This window comes from Eutrema salsugineum, unplaced genomic scaffold (assembly GCF_000478725.1).
Source record: "Eutrema salsugineum unplaced genomic scaffold, Eutsalg1_0 scaffold_12, whole genome shotgun sequence".
Classification (NCBI taxonomy): Eukaryota; Viridiplantae; Streptophyta; class Magnoliopsida; order Brassicales; family Brassicaceae; genus Eutrema; species Eutrema salsugineum.
Genome location: NW_006256895.1, coordinates 10157274 through 10173706, shown reverse-complemented (window position 1 = coordinate 10173706; position 16433 = coordinate 10157274). Strand labels below are relative to the sequence as shown.

At 44.8% G+C, this 16433-nt stretch overlaps 2 protein-coding genes across 2 annotated transcripts; one reads left to right on the top strand and one right to left on the bottom strand.

Annotated features, from left to right (window-relative positions):
• Positions 1–7175: 7175 nt before the first annotated feature.
• LOC112089216 (meiosis-specific protein ASY2-like) lies at positions 7176–9521 on the top strand. Its single transcript, XM_024160198.1, has 4 exons — positions 7176–8058; positions 8126–8203; positions 8355–9109; positions 9219–9521. Exons 1-4 carry the CDS (start codon positions 7176–7178, stop codon positions 9519–9521), a joined length of 2019 nt encoding a protein of 672 aa, XP_024015966.1.
• Positions 9522–14806: 5285 nt separating this feature from the next.
• LOC112089215 lies at positions 14807–15937 on the bottom strand. The gene has a single exon (XM_024160197.1). The coding sequence runs from the start codon at positions 15935–15937 to the stop codon at positions 14807–14809; it is 1131 nt and encodes a 376-aa protein (XP_024015965.1).
• Positions 15938–16433: the final 496 nt, after the last annotated feature.

Sequence of the window (16433 nt, the reverse complement as noted above, 5' to 3'; positions counted from 1 at the left end):
GTAATATGGATAATAAACTAATCCAATAATTTGTTTTTCCAGTGTAAATTGTTGGGTATTAGCAAGAGCTGTTTCTTAATGAACGATAAATACAGACTTATTTGAATCTCTGAAGAAAAAAAATTGTCATTTGTGAAGGTTTAATTACACATTGCAAAAGGCTAAAATGTACATATTGATTGATCACCATTACACTTAAATTTTATTGGAATAAATTTCCATCTGCAAAGTACGAAAGCAGAGAATATAGTGAAGATGGTCCACAAGCAACTCCTACTATGAGACGAGTGGTTAACAATAAATCTACGAATTTTAGATTAGCTAATGTTCATAATGGAATATTTCCGTAAAAAGAAATGAGTATACATTCGTATGAACCCTAAAAACCTCCTAATCTGTTGTTATTTTCAACTTTTAGCATTACGACATAAAAGCTAATCCTGAGATGACTTCTCTCAATTTGAGTATTTTAATAAGAGTCTAAACAGCTACGAGATTATTTGGTTGTATTTGTAAACATTCAGTTTAAGGATTTGCAGATATAGCTGCAACGTTTTAGTTAGTTAGGATATTAGCTGCAGATACAGCTGCAACGTTCTCTTTAAAATTTTGTTTGGACAAATCCACTTGCTAAGTATGACATAAGAGAATATAAGATGGTCCCATAAGCAATTCATGTAGTCATAGTTTGAGTGATGAATCTAAGCATAAGCATTGTAGATTATTTGAGATGAAAACACTTCCAAAAAGCAAGGAATACGAGTAAAGATCGATTGTACCTGTTACTATTTATAAGCTTTTTTTATTATTATAAATTTCTTTGTCTCATAAGGAAGATTCGTAAGGAAGAGTTTTGAGAAGATGTATATTTGCTTTAAAGACAAGAAAGTATAAATTAACATCAAAGTTTCTCGTCTTTTTTTTTAAAAAAATTAGATGGTGTTTTTTTCATAATTTTTTAAAAAACCAAAATAAAAAAATTAAAGAAATTAAACTAAAACCCAATTTTATAAACAGTTTCTTGCATATTTTTCTACAAAATCTTTTATGGTCAGACTTTGTGATGAAATAATCTTCAATCAAGGAAAGGGGAAGGAAAGTCAGAATGGGAGGTTAACAATCTCAATGTTGCTAATGTTGGGAGTTGGGGGAGAGTGAGTACTTTCAACTAACGCATAACGTATCATTGAATGTTGCCTTGAATGTTGCCTGTTGTGAATGTTGGAATTGTTTTTCTACAAAATCTTTTATTAAATATGAATTGATAACAAAGTCAACTTATTCAATTGTTTTTGACATTGTAGACCACAAATAATTTTTTATCAGTTTCAATTTCGAAATAAAATTTTAACAAAATTTTAAAATATAATTTCCCTAATAAATTACTAATTATTTTAAACTAAATTAATAACTTTTTTTAGCAAAAAAACCTATGAACATTACAAAAAGATATATAAATGTCGATATCTTTTAAAAAATGTACAATATTTGTTCATATATAACCTTTAATATGAAATTTTATTATTGTATTTTGCTAGCTCATGATTAGATCTTAAGGGCTAAATTGATGAGATATTTTTTTTTACAGAGATTGTGAGTTTTCCTACAAAAAAACATACATTCTTAATGATGCTTAGCTATCTATTTCCAATAATGTGGGCTTTGTTGGTGAAATCTGATTTGTGAAATTTGACCCTTACACACAATCTCCAACAGAGATAGTGTCTCAGCTAAAGTCTCCAGTTGACCAATAACCTAGAGTCTGAACACCAAAATGAGCTTGAGATCTTGGAAGAGAAGAATCATAAATTTAAAGAAAAGGTGAAGTTGAAGTTTGAAGAAGAGAAGATGAAGTTGGAAGGAAAAAGAGGGATTCTCTCTCCTCCTTTTCTCTCCCGAAAGTTTTAGATCTGAAATTATTTCTTCTTGTCGATGCCTTCATCTGCTCCGATCTCCTTCTCCGGCGCGCGTGGTGGCACACCGTCGCCGGAGGAGGGACCTAGCCCTGGGCATTCGGATACCCGATCGGGTTTGGATCGGGTTTTCCGGGTAATCGGATTTTCGGATTTGAACTTTATAAACCATTCGGTTATTTCAGAAAATTCGGTTCGGATCGGATCGGATCGGATTTAGCAAATAAAAACCGAAATAAACCGAAACAATTTGAAATCGGATAAATCGGGTTAGTTAAATCCGAAAAACCCGAAAACCCGAAAAAATTCTACAAAAACCGAAATTGCAATAACAAATAAAACTAAACAAAAATAGCAAAAAATGGATCAAACGTAACAATGCCTCACAATATTCAAACTCCAACCATCTTAGTTCATACTAAAAGATCAAACTCCAAACCATCTTAGTTCATACTTAGTTTAAAAATAAAAATCCAAACCATCAAAGTCCAAACCATCTTAGTTCATACTAAAAGGTCAAAATGACAAAGAGAATAAGCAGGAACTAAGATAGTGCATAACTCCAGCCTCCAAAAAGTGTGAACTTCATAGCAAATCAAATATGCATCTGAAACGACAAAACCGATCTCTAAATAAAATTAGAAACCAATACAAATGATATAACAAAACAAAACCAAATTCAATATTTTGATACTACTTACCCATTGTCGATTGTTGAAGTCATTAATAGGGTGAGATTCAATCTTCCACACTTATTGGATCATCAAACTCTAAACAAAGAATTAAGAGAAGTTGAAGTTAGAACAAGTGAAATGATATAAAAATATAAATAAACAAGCCAAAACCATAACATACCTCTCATAAGGTTGTCCAAAAATTCATATTCAGAAGCGATTTGCTCCACTGTAACCAAGCCACTTTCACTTTTACACCGAATTTCCTCCTTCATCCATTGCTCCGTACACATCAGCACCTCCACCATATAATGAGTAAGACAGCTTCGAGCTGGAGTTATGATGCGTCCACAAGTGCTAAAAGCACTCTCAGATGCCACAGAGGAGACCTGCATTGCCAAAACATCCTTTGCCATTTGGGAAAGTATAGGAAACCTGGAACAGTTTGTTCTCCACCAGTCAAGCACGTCATACTCAACACCAGGTAATGTGTTCGCGACCTCAACACCCTCCTTAAGATATTTATCTAACTCGTCCCTTGTATCATTGACTCTTGTTTCTGCAACCTTTGCTTTGTAGATAGAATCCATCCTCTCATATCCCAATCCCAAATCATCATCTATCACTTCCTCTCTTAAACCTTGTGAATGCTCTGATGATTGTGCCTGGTTAGACTGTGAGGACTGCGAGTTTGGAGTTGAAGAGAATCTAGAGGAGTACTCATCAAATAGTGCTCGCAGAACCACTAGGACTGAGGCATTGAGTTCTTGTGCGTCTTTGCTGTTCTCACCATATAGCCTCGCAAAACACATGTTAGCTAAATCCATTTTTTTCTAGGATCCAATACTGATGCTATGATTAGCATTTTGTTTAAACCCTTCATCCCATCCCAATACTTGTCGAACTTGAGCAGCATTGCGTCAGCCTTTGTTCTTATTTCTGCGTCTGCACTTGTGGTAAGGTTCATCAAGGTTTTCTCGATGGTGACTATTTCCCCATAGCATTTGTAAGAGTTCAGAGTGGTTGAAGCTGATACCTGAAGAGTAGACTCATAGAAGACGACTAAAAAACGGTTCAACCTCTCAACATTATCCCAGTCAATTACAGAAGGAGGTCCAACTATTACTTTCCCATCTTCTAACTCAGTAAAATGATCAAGATACAGCTTATCCTCTATGTCTGTACTTCGACGCCTTATGCAACATTATGTAAGTAGAATTCCACCTTGTTTTAACATCCAATGGCAAACTACCCCTTTTCAGCTTTCCAGAGTCTACTCTTAGTTCAAATGAACTCTGCCTAGTTGTTTTTGATCTAACATAACAGATAGCATTGCGAATTGCATTAACACTTGACTCTATTTTTTCAAACCATCTTGCACAATCAAATTAATGATATGAGCACAACACCTTACGTGGAAATAATCACCACCGAGCACAAATGCTTCCAGATTTCTTAACCCAAATTCCCTATGAAATCTACTTATAGCAGAACCGTTCGCTGTTGCATTGTCAACAGTGATGCTAAACACCTTATCTATTCCCCATTCAGCAAGACAGTCCAAGAGAACAGTTGATATAGTCTTACCTTTGTTTAAAGCCGATGATGTACTTCTTTAGCCTCCAAAACATGTCCACAAAGTGAATAGTGATCACCATATAACTAGCCCCTGTTAAATAAAGAAAAAAATAAAGAAACCAGAGTTAACAAATAAAAAACGAACATATAAATAGAGTGGTAAAAATCCTAAACGAACACTAAAAGAAAAGAAACCTGACATCCATACCTGTAGGCTGAGCAACCCATATGTCAGTTGTTAGAGACACACGATGCTTGTTGGCTCTAATGACATCCCTCAATGCTTTTTTCTTAGCCACATACATCCCGCAAATGTTTCTGGTAGCAGTCCTCCGAGAGTGAGGGTCGTAGAGCCTGCATTTATCGCAGAAATGCTTCCAAGCTATGCTATCCACAAAGCTAAGTGGCAGCTCCGCAAGAACAATCATCTCATCTGTTGCTTCCCTAAAAACTTTCTCGGACACTTTTGCTACACCCAGGCCACCACCCTGATTCAGTACACTCTGAGTCTTGCCATTGCTTTGTTGTTGACCCTCTCTCCATGCGAGGAAATGCTTGCATATTCCAAGATGGTTCCTCAAATTTGTGGTCCCTGATGTTGTTGGACACCTATACAACCGCCGACAGTAGTTGCATATGCACCTGTCTCTGTCTTCTTTGGTCCTCGTGTAATGCTTCCACACATCAGACCTTGGATCAAGAAGCTTCATCTGCTTTGGTTGCTGAGAAGCAGAGCCTTCACCGGTTTGTTTTCTTTTTCCTCGACTCGCAGGTGTTTCAATATCATCATCATCAAGATCTTCATAAGGAACGTGAGTGTTTGCTGCATCTGTGTTCGTAGGGGTTGGTTCTGATGATGAATCCATCTACAAATACAAAGCAGAGTTTAGGTGAGACACAAGAGTTCAAGATAACTTTGCAAACAAATCGTGTGACTTAACCACAGCAATGCTTTGATCAAAGTGTATGAAGAAGACAAGACAGCGACATGGTTTTTCAGCTTCACAAGAATCTCAAATAAGAAGAAAGAGATGGAGAGAAATCTAAACCATGTCGAAGCTAAACCCAAAATATTATAGAGAAATTCCAAAGAGATGGAGAGAAATCTAAACCCAAAATCAAAACTATAAACTCTCCCTACATCTAACATCCAAATCGAAGCTATAAACAACCAAAATCGAAACTAAAAGCTATGAAAAACGAAATATAAATCAGAAAAAACCCTAAATCGAAAACAAATATGAAATCGACAACCTGTTTACAAGTAAAATCGACAAAAAAAAGGAATAGAGTTCTTACCTGAGATCGAATTCTCGATGACTCAGAGATTGGAGAGAAAGGGTTTTTGAAATTAGATGAATCCAGGTTGATTTTTGAGGATTTTTTGCCCTAAATCGACTTTGAGATTGGGGAAAGTTGTCGTGAAAGAGGAGAAGAAGAGACGCTCTAAATGAAAAAACAGGTTTTGTTTTATGTCGGGTTTAATTCGGTTATCATCAATTAATCCGAATCAAATCGATAAACCGAAGTAATTCAACATCAATAACCATTCGGTTTTTTTGCTCAACCCGAACCCGATCCGAATCCGAATTTTCGGGTCGGTTTCGGATTAATTTTTTGGGTGCGGGTTTTATGCTCAGGGCTAGCAGTGCATAACAACTCAAAGTGAAATCTTTTTTTTTTTTGAATATCAATTCCATTGTTGTCTTTGATTAAATTGTTTTAGGTCTTAGTTTTCTCGGATGATCAAATGCTATAAATATGTTGTTTTAATATCTTAAAAAGTTGAATAATTTTGTTACGCTATTCTAAAACATATATTACTAGATATCAATATATTTGGATAAAAAACATGAAAACTGGTTTCGTCTCTTTATATAAAAATTATCATTGTGCGGTAACAATTATTTATTAATTTTAAGAGAAATTCCTCATTTTGTGTCGACTTTTTATTGCAGTTGAGATTTTTGTCTTCTACTCAGATTGCAGTTGCGGCAAGGAAACTAAACGAACGGCGATACAATCGTTACATCATCCATACAATGTGGAAATTATTAAAAGAAATTAAATATCTTTTTAAGTACATTACTAAAAGGGTCGATAAAGCAATCTTCACGATTGAAAAGAACAAAAAATTAACTTGGATTATCAAAAAGAAGAATGAAAGCAAAAAGGTCGAAGACATTCAAGAGTACACAAAATATACCTATCTGCTGTTGATTATGGTTCTCAACTATCTGGGGTCGGTTCGGTAATTCGAGTTCGGAAGGTTAAATTGATTGTATTTTATTAAGTTCTCAATTACAGTTCGTTTAGTTCGGAGGTCTCTCGACGAACTCGATACAATATTCAGGTCTCTATTCTCCGGGTCCGAAAAAGATTCATTCTACAGTAACAATTCTACTATTTATAATACATAAACGAAGAGATGTTCTAGGGCTTCTCGTTCATCTCTCACCGCTTCTTGTCGCTGGGCTTTTCTCTTATGGGCCGTGCTGTCAGGTCAGGCCTATTTCGGCTAAGACCGTCGTAAACCGGGATCGATTGGGCCGGTCTCGGTCTTTAACTGGTCCGAACTGGGGAGCGGAGCGTACCACCAACAGTATGTCCCCCCCCCAGTTCGGTAAATGGACCTGACTGACTTTTGCCGAATTGAAGCAAGATCGGTTGATGACCAAGGTCGATGACGTTGAGTTCTCGACTTACACCCTTCTTCATTCCTCTGGTGTTTCAGCAAGGGTATTTAAGTATTTTCGCTTGTGGGGAACTGAAAATCTGCGTCGGTTTAGGCGGGAAATCGAGACGTTACGAGGCGCGGAACTCAAGAAGTCGCAATGACTCGCTCTTCTTCTATAAATAGGGCTCAGCTCTCCCCATTTCTCACTTTCGCTCCTACTGCCAAGGTATTGCTCTCCCTTCTCTCTAAATTTTCTACTTTCTCTCTCTAGAATTTCCGGTAGCCGTCAGCCGTGCTCTCTCGTTGACGGTTATTTTCTCGAGCTCTCCGACAATGTCTTCCGACTCTTCTTCCAATTCCGAGGCCGCCATTCTTCCCGAACACCGTAGGGAGGAAACTTCCACTGACATCTCGAGCTCGGGATCTACAGAGCATTCTTCGAACGCTTCTTTGGTTCGGAAGAATTCCCGGGTCGTCGAGGTCGGCTCTAATAGCCGAGTTCTGATTCGGGCTCCAGAACGGATGGATCAAAATCTCCGTGAGCCCGAGGGCCAAGTCCCCACTGACTTGGTCCCGGGACGGGAGCCTGACGTGAAGACGGATGAGGATGCTCTACTGCGTGAGGTCGGTGATGGAGGAACGCAGGATCCGAACGACGACGACATGATGCCGATCGTAGATCGGCCATGCGTATGCGCTCCAGTGAAGTCCACCTTGTGGTCCCCGGAGACAGTTTGGGCTGCGATGCTGATCGGTGGAGCCCCTCCCAGAATCATAATCCAGATTCCCGAGCCGGAAGAACGCCCTTGGGATGCTCCTGAGGACTTTATTTGCGTCTACGAGGCGTATTTCCGGGAGGCCGGATTGACTTTCCCTCTACCGCGCCTGCTGTTCGCTTACTGTAATCGGCGCGGCTGCGCGATATCGCAACTCCAGCCGGCGTCGATAGTTAACTTCGTCGGGATTCTCCAACTCGGGCGCGACATCCGTGCTCATATCAATGTGGCCCAGTTCGAGGAGCTTTTCATCATGAAGGTCTCGTCGGCCAAAAGCTGGTTTTTGTCGGTGAATTGCAACCCGAAGTTCGACTTGGTTACGGGGAACAAGGCTAGCAAATTTCCTAACTGGGACCAAAGTTACTTCTTTGTTCGCGTCGATTCGTTATCTGCTGAGAATCCGGAGAGCACGTTCCGGACTGGCTGGAGTGTCGATTTTGGTACATATCTCACGGTTAACTCCCCTGTTTCTTGGTCGGTACTAATAAATTTTTTTTGCTTATGCAGATTGCCACATTCCAGGATTTATTCAACGCTCCCTTACGTCCGACCTAGCGAAGCAGCTAAGTCTCGTCGGACAGCGCTGTTGGCCCCTTGCTTACCGGGAGAAGATCGATCGTTGGATAAAATGAGCTCAGGATAGAGGTATGAGTTCTTCGGGTCGTTTTGAAGTCGTTATTACTTAGCTGTATGGATTACGGCTGACATACCTGTTTGTTTTTTTTTTTTTTTGTAGCCAAAACTAAGACTGAACCCAGCTCGTCGAGGCCGGTACCGAAGAAAAAGAAATCGAAGAAAGGCAGCAAGAAGAGTCGGAGGATGGCATTCGACAGGTCGGACATCCCAATGATGGACTTCGGGGCTGATGAGGAAGAAGACAACGCCCCGATTGACGTCGCCGGCCTCGACGCAAACGAAGCCGATGATGGCATCGAAGCCGGAGATGGAAACGAGGTCGGCAACGTCCCGGTCGGCCCAGTTGATCCTTTGATCCCGGTTACAGACCCGGAGGTCAAAGCGGTGGGGACTGGCGTTCCTGAGGCGGTTTTTGAGCCTCAGATGGAAGAAGGTGAGATTGGTGAGCAGGACGAAGATGAGCTCACCATTGCCGACCGTGCCCGGAGGAAGAAAGGGAAGTCTTCGAGGAAATTGTCTCGGAAGAGGGGTGGCGACCCCGAGACGGCTGTGAGTGAGGAGACGCTGGTCCTTCACGGTGGAGACATCGGCGGTTCGCCTACCGCTTCTCAAATTCCTCCGCCGGATCCGGCGGTCGAGACCGGGAACCCGAGGTCATCCAAGAGGCGCCGGACCTCTGACTCGTCATCTTTCTTGATCCGTCTCAGCTATAATAAGGAGAGGTCTTTTTTTGACGACGCAACTGCCTGCGCCGAGCTCTTCAGGCAGATCTTCCCGGATTCGTCTCCAATGCCTGAGACTAAAGACCTCTTCCGCCCCAAATCTTACGCTCGGGTCGCAAAATCCGCCTCCGCTGTAAGTTTCTCTCTGATTTGAATACTTAGGCGTTTTTTATTTTGAAGTGTCTGACTTTGATCTCTATTTTCAGTTCGTCTGTGATACCAACGAGCTCGTCCGCGACTAGGATTCTGAGGTCGAGAGGCTGAGGAAAGTCAACGCTGAGGTCGCTGCCGAGAGGGCGTCTTTGGAAGCGTCGTACCGGGACAAAAAGGAAAGGTACGAGGCTGCTATGCTGGCCTTCACCGAAAAGGAGAAGGAGAACGCTGCCCTGAAGGAGAAGGTCGGGGCTCTGGAGAAGCGGACTGCCGAGCTGGAAGGGGATATGGACGCTCCGTCTAAGTCGTTCAAAACGAGCGAACTCGAGAGGCGGAGGTACCGAGACGCCGAGTCCAAGGGCAGAAAGATGATGGGAAGCTGGCCAAGATGAAGGACTTCATGGACAAGTCCGAGCTCAGAAAGGCGCCGTTCCTCAAGCTTAACCAGGCGACGGCTCTGGTCGGTTTTTGCGACTTCCTCAGAAGGGAGCATAACATGATCGTTCCGTCTCACATCGTGGAGACGTACTGGCGTGGAGTCAAGAACTGCACAAAGGAGGTCGAGGCCATCCCCCTTCCGCGGTTCGAGAACGAAGACTTCCTCCTCCCGAGTGACGACGACCTCATCCCTAGGATTGTGCTTCCGCCGGGGACGCAAGTTCCGGAGGGCTTGGACCAGTTTGGCTTAAACTCCAAGTCCATCTCGGCTGATCGGGCAGCAAGTCTCAAGAGTCCGGCGTCCGTCACTCGCCAATGATTCCCTTAGTTTCCCTTAGTTTTCTTTTTCTTTTCTTTCTTGTTGTTGTAAAGACTATCTTGCCCGCGTAGCTCGGGTTTTACCTTAACGATTTGTTTTGGTCGCCGATTTTAGGCGTTGTATTTGTTGCCGTCTAGTTCGGCAATTTTCGGGTTTTAATGAAATGAGCACGGTTTTCCTTTATCGCGACTTTTACTTAGAATTTTCCTTTCTCATATTTTATTGCGAACGGTTGGGAGTTCGGCTTGTTTCCATTGGATTTGGAGTTCGTGATGTTAGACGATGTGGACGAACTCAGGAGGCTCTCCGAGCTTGAATCGCGGTTGGCTGATTGCTATTCGGAAGAGTGAGTGCGGATTGGGTTCTGGCTTTGAATAGTGGGCACCATGGGGGTGCGGGCGAGACAGATCTCGGCTTTTGAGATTGTATTCATGGGGAATACTTAGTTCGATCTCCTGGCCGGGGAGTCGATATGTGGAGTTAGTGAAAAAGATGGATTTTATTGGATTTGTAGCTGGACTCGAAATCGAGCTGCCTACGTACCCTTTTGCAAGGGATCAAGCCAGTCGTAGTTCAGTTTACAGGGGTGAGTTCAGCCGGAGCCGGACTGGTTTTTTTTTTTTTTTTTTTAGCTCGCTGATGGCGGTAAAATGAACAGTCCGAGCTCGCGGTAGCTGGGACTAGTAGTAATATCGTTTGAGGTTGGCTGAGTTCCATGATCGCGGGATCGGTGTTCCCTCGAGTTGCATGAGTTCGTAAACCCAGGGCTTGACGATTCTCATTATCTGATAAGGACCTTCCCAGTTCGTTCCCAGCTTGCCTGCGTTTAGTTCCTCGGTGTTATGGAACACCTTGCGCAGAACGAGGTCGCCTTCATCGAAATGCCGACCTCACACTTTCTTGTTGTAGTAGCGAGCAACAAGCTTTTGGTAGTTCTGGATTCGGAGGAGAGCTAAGCATATATGTTCTTCCAAGTTATCGAGGTTGTTGAACATCATCTGGTCATTGAGATCGGGGTTCTCGGGGAGCACGAAGTATTTTAATGTTGGGATGCTCACTTCTGCCGGACAGAGGGCTTCAAGTCCGTATGCTAAAGAGAAGGGAGATTGTCCCGTCGACCGTCTGGGAGTAGTTCGGTGCGAACATAAGACTCCATCGAGCTCGTCCGCCCAGGTGCCTTTCTTAGCCTCGAGACGCTTCTTTATGCCGTCCAGGATGGTCTTGTTGGTTGCCTCGGCCTGACCGTTGCCTTGCGGATATTGCGGGATCGAGAAACTAAGACGAATTTTGAACTTTGCGCACCAATCATTGAACGTTCCAGCGATAAATTGTGGTTCGTTTTCCATGACGATTTCATGCGGGACCCTGTGTCGGCAAATGATATACTTCCAAACGAATTTTTGTACGTCCAGTGCGGTGATCTCCGAGTACGCTTCGGCCTCAACCCATTTTGTGAAGTAGTCAGTCATACTCAAGATATACTGTTTTTGACTTATTGATCGGCATAAAGGGCCGACGATGTCCATGGCCCACCGCATAAAAGGGTAAGGCGCCGTACTGGTTTGTAGCAGCTCGGTTGGCACGTTAATCATTGGACCATGACGCTGGTACTTATCGCATTTCATGCCAAACTTCTCGCAGTCCGCGTTCATCGTCGGCCAGAAAAAGCTGGCTTTTTTTATTTTCAGGGCAAGGGATCGACCTCCCGAGTGATTGCCACCGGACCCTTCGTGGATTTCGCGCATGATTTCGACTATATCGTTCCTGGAGACGCAGGCCAGGAGTACTCTGGATGCGCTCCAACGGTATAGTTTATCTTTATGCATTGTGTAGTGAGCAGCCCGGACTTTAAGACGACGTGCAGCCCATTTGTCTTCAGGGACTTTGCCGTTGAGGAGGTATTCTCGCAGTTCGGCTGTCCAATCCTCAGTGGACTCGTTCTCCTGGTTTTCACTGGTCGATGGGCTGTGGATTCCTTCAGTTATGTGCTCGAAGTCGTGATCGGCGGCTAGATCCTCGAGAGCCTGTTCGGCATTCTCCTTAAGAACCTGTTCGGCATTCTTGTTTGCCCGTGCTGGATTCCTGCTTTGCGTATTTGACGAGGTCGGATTTTTGTCATAGTTCCGTCGTCGGGTGGCAACATTGCATTTCGGTGCGGTTTTGATGCTTGGTTCTGAGATACTCTCGACCGGGATTTTTCTCTTCATATGCGGGTCGGAATTGGAAGCTAGGGCGGCTAACGCGTCGGCAGACGAGTTATCGCCGCGAGGGATTTTGGTGAGTTCGAACGTCTCAAACTTTGAGATGAGTGCCTTAGTCGTTGTTAGGTATGCATCCATTCATTCGTTTTTGGTCGTGTATTCTCCACTTAACTGACTTGCGACGAGCTGCGAATCACAGAAAGCGTGAAGATGTCGTACGCCGAGCTCTTTAGCCAATCGCAGTCCGGCAAGTAGAGCTTCGTACTCAGACTCATTGTTGGATGCTGGGAACTCAAGGCGGAACGACTGTTCGAGGATCTCGCCGTTTGGAGACTTTAGGCGGATTCCGACACCTGATCCCCGGTGTGATGACGATCCTTCGACATGCAGAATCCATAGTTCGCGGGGCGGCTGTTCGACGACGAACTCTTTCGGGAGCTCGATCAGAAAATCGGCGAGTACTTGGGATTTCGCGCTGGTTCGATTCTTGTATTCTATATCGTACTCGCTTAGTTCGACGGCCCATTTCGCAAGGCGACCTGATTGGCTTGGACTGTGTAGAATGGTTCGGAGCGGCTGGTCGGTCAAGACTGTGATTGAATGAGACTGGAAATATGGCCGAAGTTTCCTAGCGGAAATCACCACTGCAAGCGCCAATTTTTTTAAAGTCAGGTATCTGGCCTCAGCGTCACTTAGCAATTTGCTGACATAGAATATGGGACGCTGTTCCCCCCTGTCTTCGCGGACTAGAACACTGCTAACCGCCGATGCGGAAATTGCGATATATAAGAATAGCATCTCGCCGTTCTCGGGTTTAGCTAGGATGGGGGGAGTCGAGAGATATGTTTTCAGCTGCTTGAAGGCATCTTCGCACTCGGCGCTCAAAGTATGATACTTGTTACCTCGTAACAACTGGTAGAAAGGCAGGCATTTATCCGTCAATCTGTTCAGCGCGGCGATTCGGCCTGTAAGTGTTTGCACTTCCCTTTTTGAAGTCGGGGAAGGTAGGTCTAGAACTGCAGATATTTGCTTTGGGTTAGCCTCGATGCCGCGCTCGGTGACGATGTAACCCAGGAACTCGCCCGCTGTTACGCCAAAGGTGCACTTGGCGGGATCGAGTTTCATCATGTACTTGTTCAGAATGTCGAAACACGTTGACAGGTGCGGTATGTGGTCCTTAGCGTACAGGGATTTAACCAGCATATCATCAATGTATACTTCCATCGTTTTTCCGAGCTGACTGGCGAACATGCGGTTCACGAGTCTTTGATATGTGGCTCCCGCGTTCTTGAGACCGAACGGCATGACCTTATAACAGTAGATTCCTCGATCTGTGATGAATGAAGTCTTTTCCCGATCATCCGGATGCATTAGGATTTGGTTATACCCCGAGAAGGCATCCATGAAAGATAACAGTTCGTTGCCGGCGGTTGCCTCTACCAACCGATCTATGTGTGGTAGTGGGAAATATCTTTGGGACAAGCTTTGTTCAGGTCGGTGAACTCGACGCAGATCCTCCACTTTCCATTCTTTTTCTTCACGACTACCGGGTTTGCTAGCCAGTCCGGGTATCGAACCTCCGTGATCGAACCGGCTTTGAGCAATTTTTCGACCTTATCGTTAACCACTCTTGCTTTCTCGGGTCCGAGCTTGCGTCTCTTCTTTTTGATAGGTTTGTATGTAGGATCGATATTTAGCTCGTGGCAAGTGATGTCTGGATTGATTCCGGGCATGTCGCTGATATTTCATGCGAATGTGGAGACGTTCTTCTGGAGGAAACTGATGAGTGCTTCCCGAATATTGTTGTCGAGTTCGGCCCTTATGCCGACACATTTTTCTGGATCTGTCAGATCAATGCAGACTTGGTCGACTTGGCTCTGTTTGGGTGGACCGAACTGGCTTACTGCGGCCGCACGATCTTCTTGGAAGGGGCTGATGACGCATGTCCGTGCGAGACTGAGTTTGCACTCGGTGAGATGGCATAATCGGGACGCGGTCTGGCTTCCTTTGAGGGTAAAAATCCCTGATGGGGTCGGGAACTTGACGCACTGATGGAACGTTGAGGCGACGGCCTTCATGTCGAACAGCCATGGCGCTCCCAAAATCGCTGAGGACCAAGAATTTGATCATTCGGGCTGATCCGCCGACATAAATGGGTATCTTCACCGTTCCTACTGTCCTTGTATTCTCTCCGGTGAACCCGGTCAATAATTCCATGTAAGGCTTGATCTCGGAATCTGGAAAATCCATATTCTTGAGTGTTTCTTTGAATATGACGTTTACCGAACTCCCCGTGTCGATCAATATCCTGCTTACTTCAACGTCTCCGAGCTGAAGTTCCACGACGAGGCAATCGTTATGAGGCATATGCACTCCCCGCAGGTCGGCGTCGGTGAATAGCAGTGGTACGGTTGTGACCGTTGTCTGGGGTTGCGAGCTCGATGCTTGCCGGCTGTACTCTTTGAGGGCTCGGATGGAGTAGTTGCATTATTCGAGGGCTCCCATAATCATATTGACCTTCTTCCTGGTTTTGGGTACGTTCGTTTCTCTATTAGGTGCTTCGCGGTCTCGTTTAGGGGGAGCAACCTGTTCTTCATCAGAGTCGGCTGTCCTAGCAGCTCCTTGGTCGCGGGTTCGGCCGCCGGGGTCCCGGTTTAGGCAAATCTGCGGTGTCGATCTCGCCCTTGCGGAACTGTTGAAGCAAAAAGTCCCTCAGATGTCAGCATTCCTCCATGCTATGCCCATATCGCTCGTGATACTCACAAAAACGTTCACTTAGCGGCGTATCATCGTCTTTATGCCATGTGTTCCAAGATTTCGGTGGCCGTCCTGACTTTTGGTTTGACGGTCCTGCCTGGTTCACTACTCTACGCGGTTTGCCGGACTGGACTTTTGTTTCTGAATTATCTTTGGTGGTCAAGGTCTGGCCGGGCTTTGACGCTGAATACTGCCGAACTTTGGCGGCTTCTTCTTCTTCTTCCGCGATGAAGATGTTTGATTTGTGGAGCGCGTCCTCAAGGGTGAGGGGTCTGTTCCTGCGAAGCTCTTTATGAAAAGGTGATTTGTACCATGTTTTCTGGTATAAAGCTTCGAGGGCGGCTTCGTCGTCCACCGTGCAGTGACCCAAGATCTGTTTGAAACGCCCCATAAAGTCTCGGAGTGATTCGTTTTCACCCTGTGATATCTCCCAAAGCTCGGAGTTACGGGTTTTCTGCCCGATGAACATCGAGAAATGCTTTGCGAACTTAGTTGAAAGCTCCTTGTAGTTATCAATGGAGTCGGCTTCTAATCTTGAGAACCAATCCAAAGCTATGCCTTCGAGGTGTTCGACGAACAGTTGGCATTGGATCGCGTCTTTCTGCTCAGCCGAGGTGAACTTCAGTCGGTTGATCACGATGCCGAACGAGGTAAGAAAATGCCTCGGGTCCGAGTTCCCTTCGTATGAACGTAGTTTAAACTTTTCTAGGTTAGGGATGGGGACGTTGGTGATCCGGGAAGTGAACGGTGTTTTCTGTGCTTCCTGGATTACGCGGTCAATTTCAGGTGCCGAACTGGTGGCTTGGTGAAATTTGGAACTGATCTCTCGCAGTTGGGCCTGCATCCGTTCGATTTCCAGGTCGTGCGCCGTCAGTTGAGTTCGTATGTGCTGGGACGGGCTTTCGGACTGTTGCTGTATTACCGACCGTGCCACCGTGCACTGCGGATCTCGCTCTCCCTGGAAATCGCTGATGAGGTTCCGGCGTCGAAGCGGGCTCTCTTGTTGCAGGCTAGAAATCTGCGCGGTGAGAGTCGCGAATTTGGCATCGTTGCTTCGAACCAGCTCTTGCATCTGAGCAGCGAAGACGTTCATGAGGGCGGTTGGATCGAAGGCAGCTGGCGAAGCCTGGTGAGCCCCGGTGCTTGAGCTCGGCTCTGCCTGGTTTGTTGTGTTCCGGGTTGAGGTCGCACGGGGCTGTGTTCGCCTACCCCTGTATGTCCTCCGACCTGGGTGGGGTCGTCAGTACAGGTCATTTGAATCCCGACCTGGATTGAGGTCGGCTGTCCATCGTCTGCACGGGTCATCTGACTCCCGACCTAGACAGAGGTTGGTTGTCCATCGTCGGTCGTCATGTCTTCGAGGTCGATTACCGAATCGGACCCACGGTGGGCGTCAATTGTTGATTGTGGTTCTCAACTATCTGGGGTCGGTTTGATAATTCGAGTTCGGAAGGTTAAATTGATTGTATTTTATTAAGTTCTCAATTACACTTTGTTCAGTTCGGAGGTCTCTCGACGAACTCGATACAATATTCAGGTCTTCTATTCTCCGGGTCCGAAAAAGATCCCTTCTACAGTAACAATTCTAT